Source organism: Scylla paramamosain, unplaced genomic scaffold (assembly GCF_035594125.1).
Source record: "Scylla paramamosain isolate STU-SP2022 unplaced genomic scaffold, ASM3559412v1 Contig47, whole genome shotgun sequence".
In the NCBI taxonomy this organism is placed as follows: Eukaryota; Metazoa; Arthropoda; class Malacostraca; order Decapoda; family Portunidae; genus Scylla; species Scylla paramamosain.
In genome coordinates, this window is record NW_026973712.1 from 446,058 (window position 1) to 460,000 (window position 13,943).

The 13,943-nt window shown below is 41.8% G+C and overlaps 1 protein-coding gene and 1 long non-coding RNA gene across 2 annotated transcripts in view; one reads left to right on the plus strand and one right to left on the minus strand.

Annotated features, from left to right (window-relative positions):
* Positions 1-288: 288 nt before the first annotated feature.
* LOC135098149 (formin-like protein 1) lies at positions 289-3,087 on the plus strand. The gene is made up of 3 exons (XM_064000366.1): positions 289-1,079; positions 1,725-1,906; positions 2,376-3,087. Exons 1-3 carry the CDS (start codon positions 826-828, stop codon positions 2,987-2,989), a joined length of 1,050 nt encoding a protein of 349 aa, XP_063856436.1. The 5' UTR covers positions 289-825; the 3' UTR covers positions 2,990-3,087.
* A 66-nt stretch (positions 3,088-3,153) lies between these two features.
* LOC135098151 (uncharacterized) overlaps positions 3,154-13,943 on the minus strand; it is a 41,475-nt gene continuing 30,685 nt past the window's right edge. The window contains exons 2-4 of the long non-coding RNA XR_010266617.1: positions 6,142-6,254; positions 3,946-4,058; positions 3,154-3,552 (exon numbers count right to left, since the gene is read on the minus strand). This is a non-coding gene — a long non-coding RNA (uncharacterized LOC135098151). The remainder of the gene's footprint in view (positions 3,553-3,945; positions 4,059-6,141; positions 6,255-13,943) is intronic.

The following is a 13,943-nucleotide window of genomic DNA, read 5'->3' on the forward strand; positions in this document are numbered from 1 at the left end:
AGAGAGAGAGAGAGAGAGAGAGAGAGAGAGAGAGAGAGAGAGAGAGAGAGAGAGAGCGAGTAAAAAAGGTAATAGCGTCGCAAGTGACACCTGGTAACCACAATTAGGAGAGACCGGTACTTCTCCCACCCAGAATTTGCTTGGAGCGGGGATCGAACTTGCAACCTTTCAACAGCCACGCACGTACCATAAAGCCAACTCCCGTGAGAGAGAGAGAGAGAGAGAGAGAGAGAGAGAGGGGAAAAAGAGCTGAAATGTGAGAAAATTTGTCGAAACGAGTGGCCCCCAGCTGGGTTGAGGAGGAGGGTGAGTGGAAGTAAAGGAGAGGAGTACGGGAAGGCAAAGGGCGGGTGTGGTAAAGGCATGGAGAGTGAACGTGTGAGACTAAGGTGCAATGGTAGGCTGGGAAAAACATTAAACCACGACTGTAAAGGTGGAAGGAATGCAGGTGTGTGTGTGTGTGTGTGTGTGTGTGTGTGTGTGTGTGTGGTGGGGGGATACTGGAAGGAGGGAGAATGCTCGTATAAAGGTGAAAATGGAGGGAGCAGCAAATAGTTAAGGATGGGGGTGAACGTGTGAGACTGTGGGCCCATTCATTAAACATTCATTAAACATTAGGGTTACTGGCCCGCAATCCGAATCCCCAACGTCGGGCATCCTACTACGAAACTGGCGCGCTGATTTTTTAAACAGAAAACGGCAACCCGACGTTCGTACGAGGTTATCGGAAGAGTTGGCAGCCTTTGCTCCCGATATTGGTAGACCTGAGCACATATAAACAAATCCACGTGCTACCTTTACTTCGCCCACAGCTTCGCCGCTATCATGAGTGTGCCTGCCTCTTCTGTTCTCCTCCTCTCTCCACGAGAAAAAGCTGTCGCACTCACAAATGCTCAACGCCAGAGACTGTCTGAGGTGATAACTTCAAAGAAAATCCTGTTGGATCATTCTACAGACTTCAACGGGATAAGAAAAAAACAGAAAGCTTGGGAGGAAGTAGCTGCTGAATTCAACCTCAGCTACCCTGCTGAACGTCCCAGGACAGTAACCCAGCTCAAACGGGCTTGGGAGTACATACGGTAAGTGGATGTAAATATTCTGTATATTTTGTGTATAGCAGGTGAATTTTTGTGTTTAGCAGAGCAATAACATATTGCATCATGCTGCATCCGTAAGGGCAAGCTGAGTGTATCTCATTAATTAAATTAACACTCAGGTTTACCTCTCACAAAGGGAGTGTGTTTATCTTGCTGATCTAAATTGGGTTTTTAGCTTGCTGGTGTACTGTAAAGGGGTGTTTTTCAGCTTGCTGGTCTAGAAGGGGTGTTCTAAGCTTCCTGGTCTAAGGGGGGTGTTTTTAGCTTGCTGATCTAAAGGGGGTGTTTTAAGCTTGCTGGTCTAAGGGGGGGTGTTTTTAGCTTGCTGGTATCTCACAAGTAGCATATACCATTTCTTACCTGCCCTTTATATGATTAATGGATTATTAATATTTTTTTCTTTAGCAAATATTTAAGAAAAGCTCCATGGTAAACAGCAATATTAGGTTAAGTTCAGGTTAGGTTCAGGTTAGTTTTTTACTTGGAAATATAAGAAATGGAATTAAGAAATAAAGTACACAGACAATAAATGAATATTATTATATTTGTCCAAATCATTCCTAACTGAAGATTCTGTACAGCACTACTGGCATTGTTTAGTAATCTACATTATGTTCATGCTTACAGAGTGAAGAAGAATCACAAGAAATTTCTTCATGAGTCCTTCAAGACTGGTGGAGGGCCATCACCAAAACCAGTCACAGATGACTTCTTGGCTGTTGCAACAGATGCACTGGCTGTGGAGCTGCAATTTGCAGACAACCAGCTAGATAGCTTAGTACCCATAGTCATAAGAGAAGAGGAAGTGGGTCTGTATTTTGGCTTTCTTTTCTGTTAGTCTTTAATCATATACACAATCTTACTTATTGCCTTCATTTTTCATACTATTTCTTTCCCCATTTGTTATTATTATTTTTTTTTTTGGACAGTAGGCTGCCCTGGCAACTGTGAAATTATCATGAATACGTTGTTTTTTGGATATGTTCATGCATTGTCATATAATTCTGTTTCATTCAGTAAATTTACAGTTACTAGAAATTTAGGAAATACACAACATGTAGTGCGCAATAGCGTTGATAGTAAAATTAACGTTAATGGCCATGGACATCAATGTTAAAAGTGGAGTTAAAGTTAGGTTAGGTTCAGCTAGGTTGGTATAGGTTAGGTTAGGTTAGATTAGCATATTTTCATTTGTGTGCACTGGTAGTGATTGATGCATCATAAACATCTTTGTAAAAATTATGTTTCCTGTTTTAACATTAACTTCTCATCTAGCAGAAATAATTGACGACGACATGCTTCCTGCATGTACAATAGCAGCAGGACCATCGACAACACCAGCAGCAGGACCAGCAACAGCACCAGCAGCAGGACCAGCAACAGCACCAGCAGCAGGACCAGTGACAGCACCACCACCAGGACCAGCAACAGCACCAGCAGCAGGACCAGCAACAGAACCACCACCAGGACCAGCGACAGCACCACCACCAGGACCAGCTTCAGCACCACCAACAGTTACAGCAACAGCACCAGCAATGGCACCAGCAACACCACCAGCAGGGCCAGCAACAGCACCAGGAGGAACATCACAAACTGGACCCTCCACCCGTAGAGGCCGAAAGAGACCCCTACGCAGTGAGAGGGAGGAATGTTTCCGCGCTATTCGAGAAGGTGCAGAGACCTTCAATGACGACTTGAAAGTGTCATTGCAAAACTTCTCTGCTCTATGTGAGAAGCTTGGCAATCAAGCTGAAGTGGCAGCAAATGCATTTGCTCAGGCAATGCAAACATCAACAAATGCATTTGTTCAGACTATGCATAATGTTGATAGCACTATGGAACAAGTACGCAAGTACTACAGCCCAGCTTCTGGGAGACCCAGCAGTCTGTAAGTATCCTGTGTGTGTGTGTGTGTGTGTGTGTGTGTGTGTGTGTGTGTGTGTGTGTGTGTGTCTGTGTGTGTGTCTGTGTGTGTGTGTGTGTGTGTGTGTGTGTGTGTGTGTGTGTGTGTGTGTGTTGTATATTTGAGTGAAAATAAATAAAAAAAACAAACAAATCTTGACCTCCATTTATTTTCATGACCTACACTTTGAGGGTTCATATATGATTATATATAACATTTCTTTCATGTCTTGTCCTTCACAGGAAAATATATAATTACATCCTACATGGTACTTGTATCTTGTATTGAGTCACATAACAATGTATCAAATGACAGATGCAATAGAGTTTAAGATTGAACTGATATGCATTACAATTTTGGGATAGAGGAAAGCACTTCCACTTGGCCAAGAAGGGTGTGAATGCACTCCTTTGACAGCCGGTACCTCCGAATGAACTCATCCTCAGAGTAGGCAGCAAAAGGGTTTTGGTGATCCTTGACCAGTCTCCTTGGTAACCTTGCTTTATCAGCTCGATCAGCATGTTGAAGGTGCACAAGTGCAAGAATGCCAGCCTAAAAAGAAATTCATCTTCTTAAGTCCTCCCTCACAAAAAATACTACCAAAATTAATGTTATCAATAATATTATCAATAACAATGCCATAATATGAAATGTCAACATATATGGGAAGCAGAGCTAAAGCCTGCTGGCCTGAACAGCTCACTGGCTGTCTGGCTAGCTGGCGGCTGTCAGAGACCTGCTCCATCACAATAACAATAAATTAACCTGCGTGAGATGGCAAAACTAATCAAAACAAAGTTAATTCACCATAAATAATAATACCAAAACAACTTAACCCACAGCTATCCTGCAGCTGTTCTGCAAGCTTTTCTAACGACAAACAGCTTCCACACATATTATTTGGGCTCTGCATGTAATATTGACAAGTAATAGTGCTATACATACCATGGTTGAAGCTCCAGGAAGGTGTAGAGATGTTGGTAAGAAGTGAAGACAGGCTAGAAGCTTGCGCCACGACAACAGGCCCCTAGGCATACGTCACGTCCAAACACCAAGTTCTTTTAAAAAGTTTAAGTACTGACAAAATATATTGTATTCGTGTAATAATATGTTTAACCTGCATTATTACGTATTTCCATACAATCATAACACATTTCTGCTATGAATGAGAGGATAATACATTCTCAAACAAAATTCGTAGGTGCTTTCGGAGGGTGTCAGGCTCCCGAAAGATTTCTCTCCGAACGTGTCAATATTTTTTTGGATTCAGACGCAGACGCCCGACATTTCGGGCTCCAGGAGTGTTTAATAAATCGACTTCACTGGATTCGGAATGCGGGCCACTAACCCTAATGTTTAATAAATGGGCCCACAGGGCCCATTTATTAAACATTATTGTTATTAAACATGTGTGTGTGTGTGTGTGTGTGTGTGTGTGTGTGTGTGTGTGGAGGTGAGGTGTTGAGCAGTGTAGTGTGCTGAAGGATGCAGGGAGACGCGAGGTTTGGCAGGCAGGGTGTAACATCAAATAAAAAAAAAAGGTTACACACACACACACACACACACACACACACACACACACACACGACTAAAACTCCACTATTGATAATATAGTTTTAACGCTGACAATTCTACTACTATTACTACTACTACTACTACTACTACTACTACTACTACTACTTCTACTCCTTCTTCTTCTTCTTCTTCTTCTTCTTCTTCTTCTTCTTCTTCTTCTTCTTCTTCTTCTTCTTCTTCTTCTTCTTTTTCTTTTCATTCTCCTTCTTCTCCTCTCCATTTTATCATCATCGCATTATCATCATCATTATGATCATCATCAATCACAATTATCATTATAAGAACAAAAGGAACCAATGCACCATTATATAATATACATAAGAGCATACGTAATCATGTAAATACGAAATTATTTAAGCTCTTATATACTTGTATATACTTGAACAGCCTGGTTACTACAATAAGAATGGTGCAATCAGGTATAACACGAACGCAACTGATAATTCTGGACCTTGTAGTCAAAACACGCCAATAAAACTTACGAGCAAAAATATTAGAAGTTACGAGCGCACCGAGGTAATCTCACATACATAATTACTGCCCCTTCAGGAGTACATAGCGTTCTGAGAGGGGAGGGATTTCTTCTCCGACTAAAGACAATGGCTCGAGCTGGCACAAAAAATCTAGTCTCTGTGACGTGAGTCGAGGTGAGGTGTGTGAAATGATGAAGCCCTACAGTAAGTAAACCTTGCCCAGCGCAGAAAGGTGGAGGTTATACATGGGCCGCCACGTGTAGGTCTGATGGGTTCTTGCTGCTCCCCTTATTTCCTAACGCTCTTATGACAGTGTAGTAAATCAGAGAGTGTGTTGTTAGTTAAGGTGTAGAGACGTCACCATGCAGGACCTCCTCACCATGACTTTACCATGAAGTTAACTCGAGAGAGAGAGAGAGAGAGAGAGAGAGAGAGAGAGAGAGAGAGAGAGAGAGAGAGAGAGAGAGAGAGAGAGAGAGAGAGAGAGAGAGAGAGAGAGAGAGAGAGAGAGAGAGAGAGAGAGAGAGAGAGAGAGAGAGAGAGCATAACCGATCCACAGAGATGAAGCTTGAGTGACCAGTATGACGGTGAAGTGATGGAGAGAGCCATGTTTGAGTCCCGGTAATGCCTGTCTCATTTTCGCCACCTCCCCGACCTTAATTCACCTTAATGTAACGCATCCAGGCTGGGGCGGTGCTTGTGGTGAGAGCAGCACGTGGGAGGCAGGGTAACATGTACAGCCATGGTCAATATCAAACAACATGCTGGATTCCTTCCCCCTCCCTCATTCTGTGCTTACCTTCTCCCCTCAGTCTGAAGTCACCGGGTTAGCTGGGAATCAATTTGTCATAATTTTTTTTTCTATGAGGAGGCTCAGTAGATCAGAACTTTTAAGATTGAGAAAGTCGTTTCTTTGCATTGTGTTTAGCTTTTTTACCTCAACCTAAAGTCCTGCAGTTTATTGAGAATCTATGTATTTCCAATTTTTTTTTTGTGAGCAGATTGTCAGCAGGTCACAAAAGCTAAGATTGAGAGAGAACACAAAACACAGTGAAGGTGAGGATAGGTTGCTTCACTTATATAATCACATTACCTTCCAGTCCGAGGTGGCTAAATGTAGCAGTTTTAAAGGTGCTGTCCACGTTATCAGTGTTGAGGGTGTTGAGAATCATCAGCCCTGTAGTGCGTGTGAGGGAGGGTCTCGTTCTGACGGGGGAAAGGTGAGGCCAATGAATAAAGGTCATAGAGCTGGAATGGAGGTGAGGAGCGGAAAATGCCATCTGGATAAAGAGAGAAAAGAGAGAAGAGCTCGTTTAAGACACATATATATAAATGTTTCGCAATGTGGATCGCTTAAGTCACGTTGCTGACGAGTCGTGAGAAAAGCTACATGTTAGAATAAAGGAAATACACACAAAAAATCTAAACTACATGATGAAAAGTTACATGTCAGAATTATGATGAGACTTTTCTATCTTATATCATGAAAAAGCTAAACTATATCATGAAATATGTATGTCAGAATTAGATCATGTCAGAATTAAAAAGACCATTCAAAACCTTCTTTAAATTACGTGTATCATGAATGTACTGCTCGTGGGCAATTTTCACATCCCCGTGCGTTAGTTCTCACAAGCTTTGATTCATTTTCATGCCCTGCCATCCTGTGAATAGCTCTTGTTAAACCTTCATTTCCGTCACCCCTGGATCATAGTCACTTATGTAATTTAGCTAAATGTCACATCAGGATTATTTTCCTATTCGTTGCACTGTTACCTTGAATAATAACAGCAACAATAAAAGAAAGCAACAGCAACAACTACAATAATTATAATAACAATAACAATATCAATAACAACAATACCGTCTACCTCAGCCTACTTGGAGGGGTCGAGCACGCGTGGCCGATGACAGGCACGTCCCCGAGACAGATGAGCCTCTCAGGAGCACCTGGCAACACTCGGGAGGGTGATGCCCATTCCCGGCCCTTGTCACCATCACGGCAGATATGAAGGGTGTGTGTTATTGCCGCTCCGTAAACAGGTGGTGCAAGATGACACCAGCGGCACAATACCATCAGTGAAAGACCGATGACCGCCCTAAGCCAGCCAGCCATGACCCCATTCAGTCGTAACATCAATCACGTGAAATGGATTAATCTCGCGTCCCATCGCCCTTGATAGTCTGCATAGGTGGCTAGATCGTCAGTCAAGAAGGGGATAACACACACACACACACACACACACACACACACACACACACACACACAGTACATTTATCGCTTTGCTGGCACTTGGTTGACATTCGCTGTCGACTATTTGCTGCACAGAATCCGAAATGGTTCCCAAGAAGCGTTCCAGATACACACACACACACACACACACACACACACACACACACACACACACACACACACACACACACACACACACACACACACACACACACACACCTGTTGTTGTTGTTGTTGTTGTTGGTGCTGTTGTTGCTACGTATGATGGATTTCCTATTATGATCTTTACTCGGTAACCTCTGTTTGTTTGAGTGTCAGTCTAGTGGTTATATTATTGTTATTATTATTATTATTATTATTATTATTATTATTGCTGTTGTTATTGTTGTTGCTGTTGTTAATGTTACTGTTGTTGTTGTTGTTGTTGTTGTTGTAGTTATCAACATTACTGTTATTATTATTGTTATTATTACCATCATCATTATCATTATCATTATTATTATTTTCATTGTTGACAGTACCACTACTATCACTACTACTACTACTACTACTACTACTACTACTACTACTGCTGTTGCCATTATCATCGCCATCACTTCAAGAGAGGTCTGCATAGAGCACCGCGATGTGGCAGCCTGGGATAGCTGTGTTTAAGTCTTCCCAAAACTCGGGTGACCAGTGAGTGTTACGAGCCAATGGTGAGATCGACATGTCATCTTAACTGCACCCTTGACACGTGCAGCCTGTTCAGTGACGCACGGGGTAGGTGAGTGACTGAGGCCATTCAATTATGTCATAGCGGTAATCATTGGGTTTATTGTTTAATCCTCACTAAGCCTTTCCCACGACACACCTTGCGTTACCATCACTTCTCCGCTACATTAAGTTTCAGTTTTAATGAAAGAATTCGTCGATCTTCAGGGAAGCTGCAAAGGTTTAAATAGATTAATGGATAAGGATGAGAGGTGGAAAAAGGCAGGGATGTTTCATGCAGGGACTGCCACGTGTAAGCCAGATGGATTTTTGCAGTTTTATTTTCTTAGTATTTTCTTACGTTCTTACCTATATGTAGCTAGGTAGCTCGGCTCACACAGTAATAATTGACAAGGACGTGATCAATCATTCATTACTGACAAAAAAAAAAAAAAAAAGCTTCCTCTTTTCGGTTCATCTAATCTGCAACAGACTTCATGACTTTTTAAACACGACGCCCACAGGCCACAGAAGCTAAAATGGCATGAGATTCTTCTTTTTTTTTTTCAGAATATGATTGACGTTTGCTTGCGAACTGGTATATACTGGCGCTGCTTGACCATTGTAAGTCTGTTCTGTGACTTTTTTTTATTTTGTTTTGCCGAAAGCTTTATTAATTTCCTGTTCATTTCCATAACGGTCAACCAAAAAAATAAGTCCCTTATTTCGTCTTGTTCTTTACTCTCATGGTATTTTAAATGTCCTTTGACCAATTACCTGTGCGCATTGTCAGCCCTCGTGAAATTGCTATTCTTTAATTAATCGATTATTACCTTCACTACCTACAAAATATACACCGTAGAAAAATATCTGTCTTTAGCCACACAGACTTACCAGCACTGAGAAGACCCGCCACCGCCATTGCCACTTGTTTTGTCTACGAGCATGCTAGGCGCTGGGCACTATGAATTGATGTGTAGTGGGTTGAGATTGAGAGATCGCATATTACCAAAGCATCCATCTTTTCACACGGGCCCAGGTCAGTAAGGGGACCAAGACTCCTCACCACGGCAGTAAAAGTCTATGAGGTCACCTGATTTATAATTTATGGGTTGAAAAGTTTATATAAAAAGCATGAAATGTCGTGCGCAAGCAATTAAGATAGGGAGAAAATTTTGCTGATAGTCTTGAAAGAAAAGGCGAAGGGGAGGAGGAGAAGAAGAAGAAGAAGAAGGAAAAAATCTTATAAAAGAAAAACTGAGGCATTTCCATTTCTCCATTTTCGACAAATTTTTTTAGTTTATTTCAATGTACTTCCCGAGTCGAAAACTTTCCGCGTCCCTTCCTCCCGCGACACATATATGTCAGTTTTAATACTAATGCGTAAGCTGACCACAAACTTATTCTTTCATGTGTTTCCTGGCAATCTGTGGTGCAGCAAGTCATGCTTCACTTAGATGCCATCCTTCCCTTTCAACTTTAACTTTCTTCAAGAAGTAATTCTTGTCACCTTAGAATCTAAGCGGCTCTTTCTTGGTTCATCAAACTCAACAACGTTACCTAGTCTTCCTTTTCTTTAAGACTCTGCAGCTCTTATCCTGCACAAATAAGCGTGGAGGTCGCTGGTCGCTTTGACAGCGTGAAAGCAGACATAAGATCTGCAATGAGTGAAGAAGCAAAGGCGATTACGGAGAGTGGTGGTGGGCAGACTGCTGTGGGCGTGCTGGATTGATCTGGCCAGTGTTTTAACATTTCAAGATATATCAATATATATCATTCTTTGCGCAGTGTTGAGGATATGTATGAACCCGGGAACCTTGACAAAAGACCATAATTTTCTATGCCACTATGATATCCGGTTACTGAGGTGTAATAGATAAGGAATAGATAAGAACAGGTAAGGAAAAACGGACTGAATATGACCAATTTCCATTTATAAAAAATGCAGGAAATTTTCTCCAGCACGTTACAAGCAATTGTGAACAAGGAACACATGAATATACTTGTACGTATGTATGTTATACACGAAACGCAATATTTCTTTCTTTCATACAAGCAGAACGAGGGCAGTGAGTTTAACGACGCGGAAAATACACGAAGACAAGAATCTATTCTAACGAGGTGAGTACGTGCCCTGCGTCTGTGTCTGGCAGCCGTAACGCGGAGGCTAAACTTAAAACAGTGATGAACCTTAGGGCAGATGTTCCGAGGCAGGGTTCGGTCAGAATGTAGGCAAAACTCGGTCAGCGTGAACATCGATGAAGCTGCTCCTCCTTTTACGTGACTGGCGACTTTTTATGAGTGAAGGCCACGAAACACTCCACCTTTGGAAAAAGCGCTGCTTGCACCAACCAAATTTCGCAGTAACAAAAAACCTAGTCAGGAGCGTTAACAGAAGCTAGTAATATTTTAAAAATGTTTCTTATGCAGCTTTTAACGTGTCCTCGAGACCAGATGTGAATTAGTTAGAATTAGTCGAGGAGGCAAGCGTGACATATACAGTACATACGAGTATATATTTTAAACGCTGTCTATCAATAAGATGTCGTAAACTCCACTGAGCTGTTCCACCCTGACGATCAGGGTAAGCGCGCACTTACGGCGATCTGTTGTCTTTGCATATAGCACAGGTTTGTACTTCTCATGCTCTCTCTGTCTATCTGGCTGTCTCTCCTCCCTCCCCCCCCCCTCTCTCTCTCTCTCTCTCTCTCTTGATTCAGTATCTTTGTTACCCTCAAAGAGTTATTGACATACAGGAAGACATGCGTGTTTTTTTTATATATATTTGTTTTGTAAATAAAAAAAAAATCATTGAAGCAGCATACTCGTATACTGATAACCTTTTTTTTTTTTTTTTTTTTTTCCAGCATGCTATAAGCGATCTACAAAAAACGAGAAATCTTTTTATAGCCAACATTCATATGCTTATAAACGTAAATTTTCCCATAAAACTACAATTTATAAAATTTCTACTCTGTGGTACGCACACACACACACACACACACACACACACACACACACTTACACACACACACTTACACACACACACACACACACACACACACACACACACACACTTACACACACACACTTACACACACACACACACACACAGAGAGAGAGAGAGAGAGAGAGAGAGAGAGAGAGAGAGAGAGAGAGAGAGAGAGAGAGAGAGAGAGAGAGAGAGAGAGAGAGAGAGAGAGATTGCAAATTATTTGCTTGGTTTAGAAACGGAGTGTGGTGGTAGTGGATTTCTCAAATGCCATTCGCTGGATTCTTGGCTAATTCATTGCGTGCCACAGAATATTTTCGATAATCGTGCACCACTGGAGGCGTTGTGAGAAAGGACAACATTACACATCATTGAAAAAGCGAGAAAACTTCTTGGTAAGAATCCAACAATAGAAGAAAATAATGTTTTCATTTTTATGTTTCTTGAAGACCTGACAGTCTTTGTTTTCCTTTTCATTGGAATTGAAACAAAGCAAAGTTAACTATGTCTCCCTCACGAAAACAAAACCAAAACTTATTCTATTGCGCAAGACGCAGAAGGCATCCCGCTTTTTAAGATCAAGATCTAGATTAAGCCAAACTTGTCTACATTCTGAAAGGCCGTTATCGTTGTATAGAGACACGCAATATGCATCGGTATGTTTTTGCAGGGATGAAAAATTGGCCACACTTGGTTGAAAGTAGTTTTGTATCGCATCAAATCAAATCTTGAAATTAGCGCGCGCTGGTCGGTGTCTGAGTGGGAGTGCAGGATCAATGCATTCTCTTCTTACATTTTTGCTCAGAGGGTTTTCAAGTATTTCAGTGAAATATGAAGGTACTTGGCCTCAAGTCCCATCATATAAACATAAGATATTCACTGTAACTTATCATTTACTTGAGAAAATTACTTCTTTTGCCAGTGTTGGTGCTGGTCACTTCTTATAACTCCCTTACAGTAGTGACAACAATGTTATACCGTATGTGTGTGTGTGTGTGTGTGTGTGTTGTATCGCTCACCCCCTACCCCTGACATATTTGAATTTCTGCTGTGGTAACTGTCAGATAAACAATGGTAGCGTTGTTTTTTCCCTCTAGTGGTTTGCCGGCAAATACGTGGATGGGCAACGCTGGCGGTGGCGTGGCACAGGTTACTGCTAATAGGTGCGGGTCAGGAGAGCAATGCCGTTTGGATGGCGCGGTACAGGGGTGGGGAGAGATTTTGAGGATACCTTGTAACGTTGGCAGGGTGTAGGAGCGGCGTGAGCGGGGCGTGGATCAGGTGGGGGCCGTGGCCGCAAGGAAGGACAGTAGTGTGGCAGAACTAGGGAGGGGAGGACGTGCGCGCGAGCAACAGAGCAACAGTTTCCAGGCGCTGCTGCAGCCTGTAGCGCGTACTGTCTGCCAACTTTCAACCGTCTCACTTTCTGCTAAGTACTGTTGCTTGACCTCCGTGTGATGAAGTGACCGTGGTGATGAAAAATGAAAGTACGAGCGTGATTTGATAATAGGAGAACTAGTGTAAGTAGAAATAATAATGATGGGTGAGGTGGTGTAAGTACTCAGTGTTAGGAACTACTATGATGAAGCACCTGTCGGATACACCTGTGCTGCGCCTCAGGTCAGTGCCGTCCTTTACCTCTCCCTTAGTGTTGCTGTCACTCAGGTTTCTCATAACAGTATAAGAACACAAGCACACTACCATAGCAGCTCTTTGGACATAAGTAATGGCACCTTCTCTCATGCACATCCATAAACCTGTCCTGCCTGCTCTTAAACATTTCTGTCATACATACACTAACTACATAGCGGATTTTTCTGCTTAGTTTCTTCACTCTCTCTCTCCCATTAGTGAAAAAAAAATCTACTTATTTCTTTCTTTATTAACCACCTCGGGAATCGATTATCACGGTCAGAACCTCAACAATTATTTTTTAAGTCTTTTTAAAATTTTACACGAATTCAAGGACTTCAATCAACGGGTGGCGCCGGATTGTCTTTCTCAGGAGTGCAGATCGAGGTGTTGAAACTCATACACGTGCAGTAAATACGATCAATATTATTATGACTCTAGGCAGCAATGGACCGTTTTCCAGCTCTGAGGTCCAGGCTTGCTAGTTCTCCCAAGTCTCTTTCGCAATGTCAACTAGCGTGATTAGTTTCATTAATTATTACATACTGAGGGGAGTTTTCTCTGACAGACAGCACACTGCACGTACTCTTACTAACCTGGGCCTGCCACTTCGCTCACAACTCACAGTCTGCTGAGATCATCTTACAAAACCTCAGCATCACGAACAAATCCAATTAGCAGACCTACTTTTTTAGTGTCGCGAGCAAATTAGCCAATTTACATACTTATTCCTCAATTTACATAATTAATGCGTATAATGAATAGTATAATACGGAACTTTGGGAGCGACTCTTGTAATAGAACGCCATTTTGATTTTTCATTAAGTTGGAACTTTTTCTTGCTTTATACACCAAAATTTAGGTCATTCAATTGCGTAACTAAACTCTGAGGAGCCCTGCTTGTGGTGCAACGCCATTTTTATTTATTTATTTTATTTATTTTTCGTTATTAAGTTGGTATTTGCTCCCTGGACTAAGCCACGCCCCTAATCCCAGCCAAGACATTGCGCTCTATTAAGTGAACTTTTATTCTTCCTGGAGCCTTCTAATGAGGTACTCCGTCAAGCGCTTTATTATAATCAACGTATATTATAATTTTCGTCGTTATCTTCCGCCTCGTTTTATCTCGTGAGGAAAGACAAAATAACAGTGGCGTGGTGCTCTTGCTGGTGTTACTCCAGATATATATGCCCGCCTCACTGCCAGAACAAACTATTTTTTTTTTTCTGTTGATTAGCGTTGTGTGCTTCATTGCTATGTTAATATGAGCCATTAACTTTGCAATCATTGTTGTGTATTTTTTTTTTTTTTTTTGGAGAATCAATTAGGGGGATTAACGTCGGAA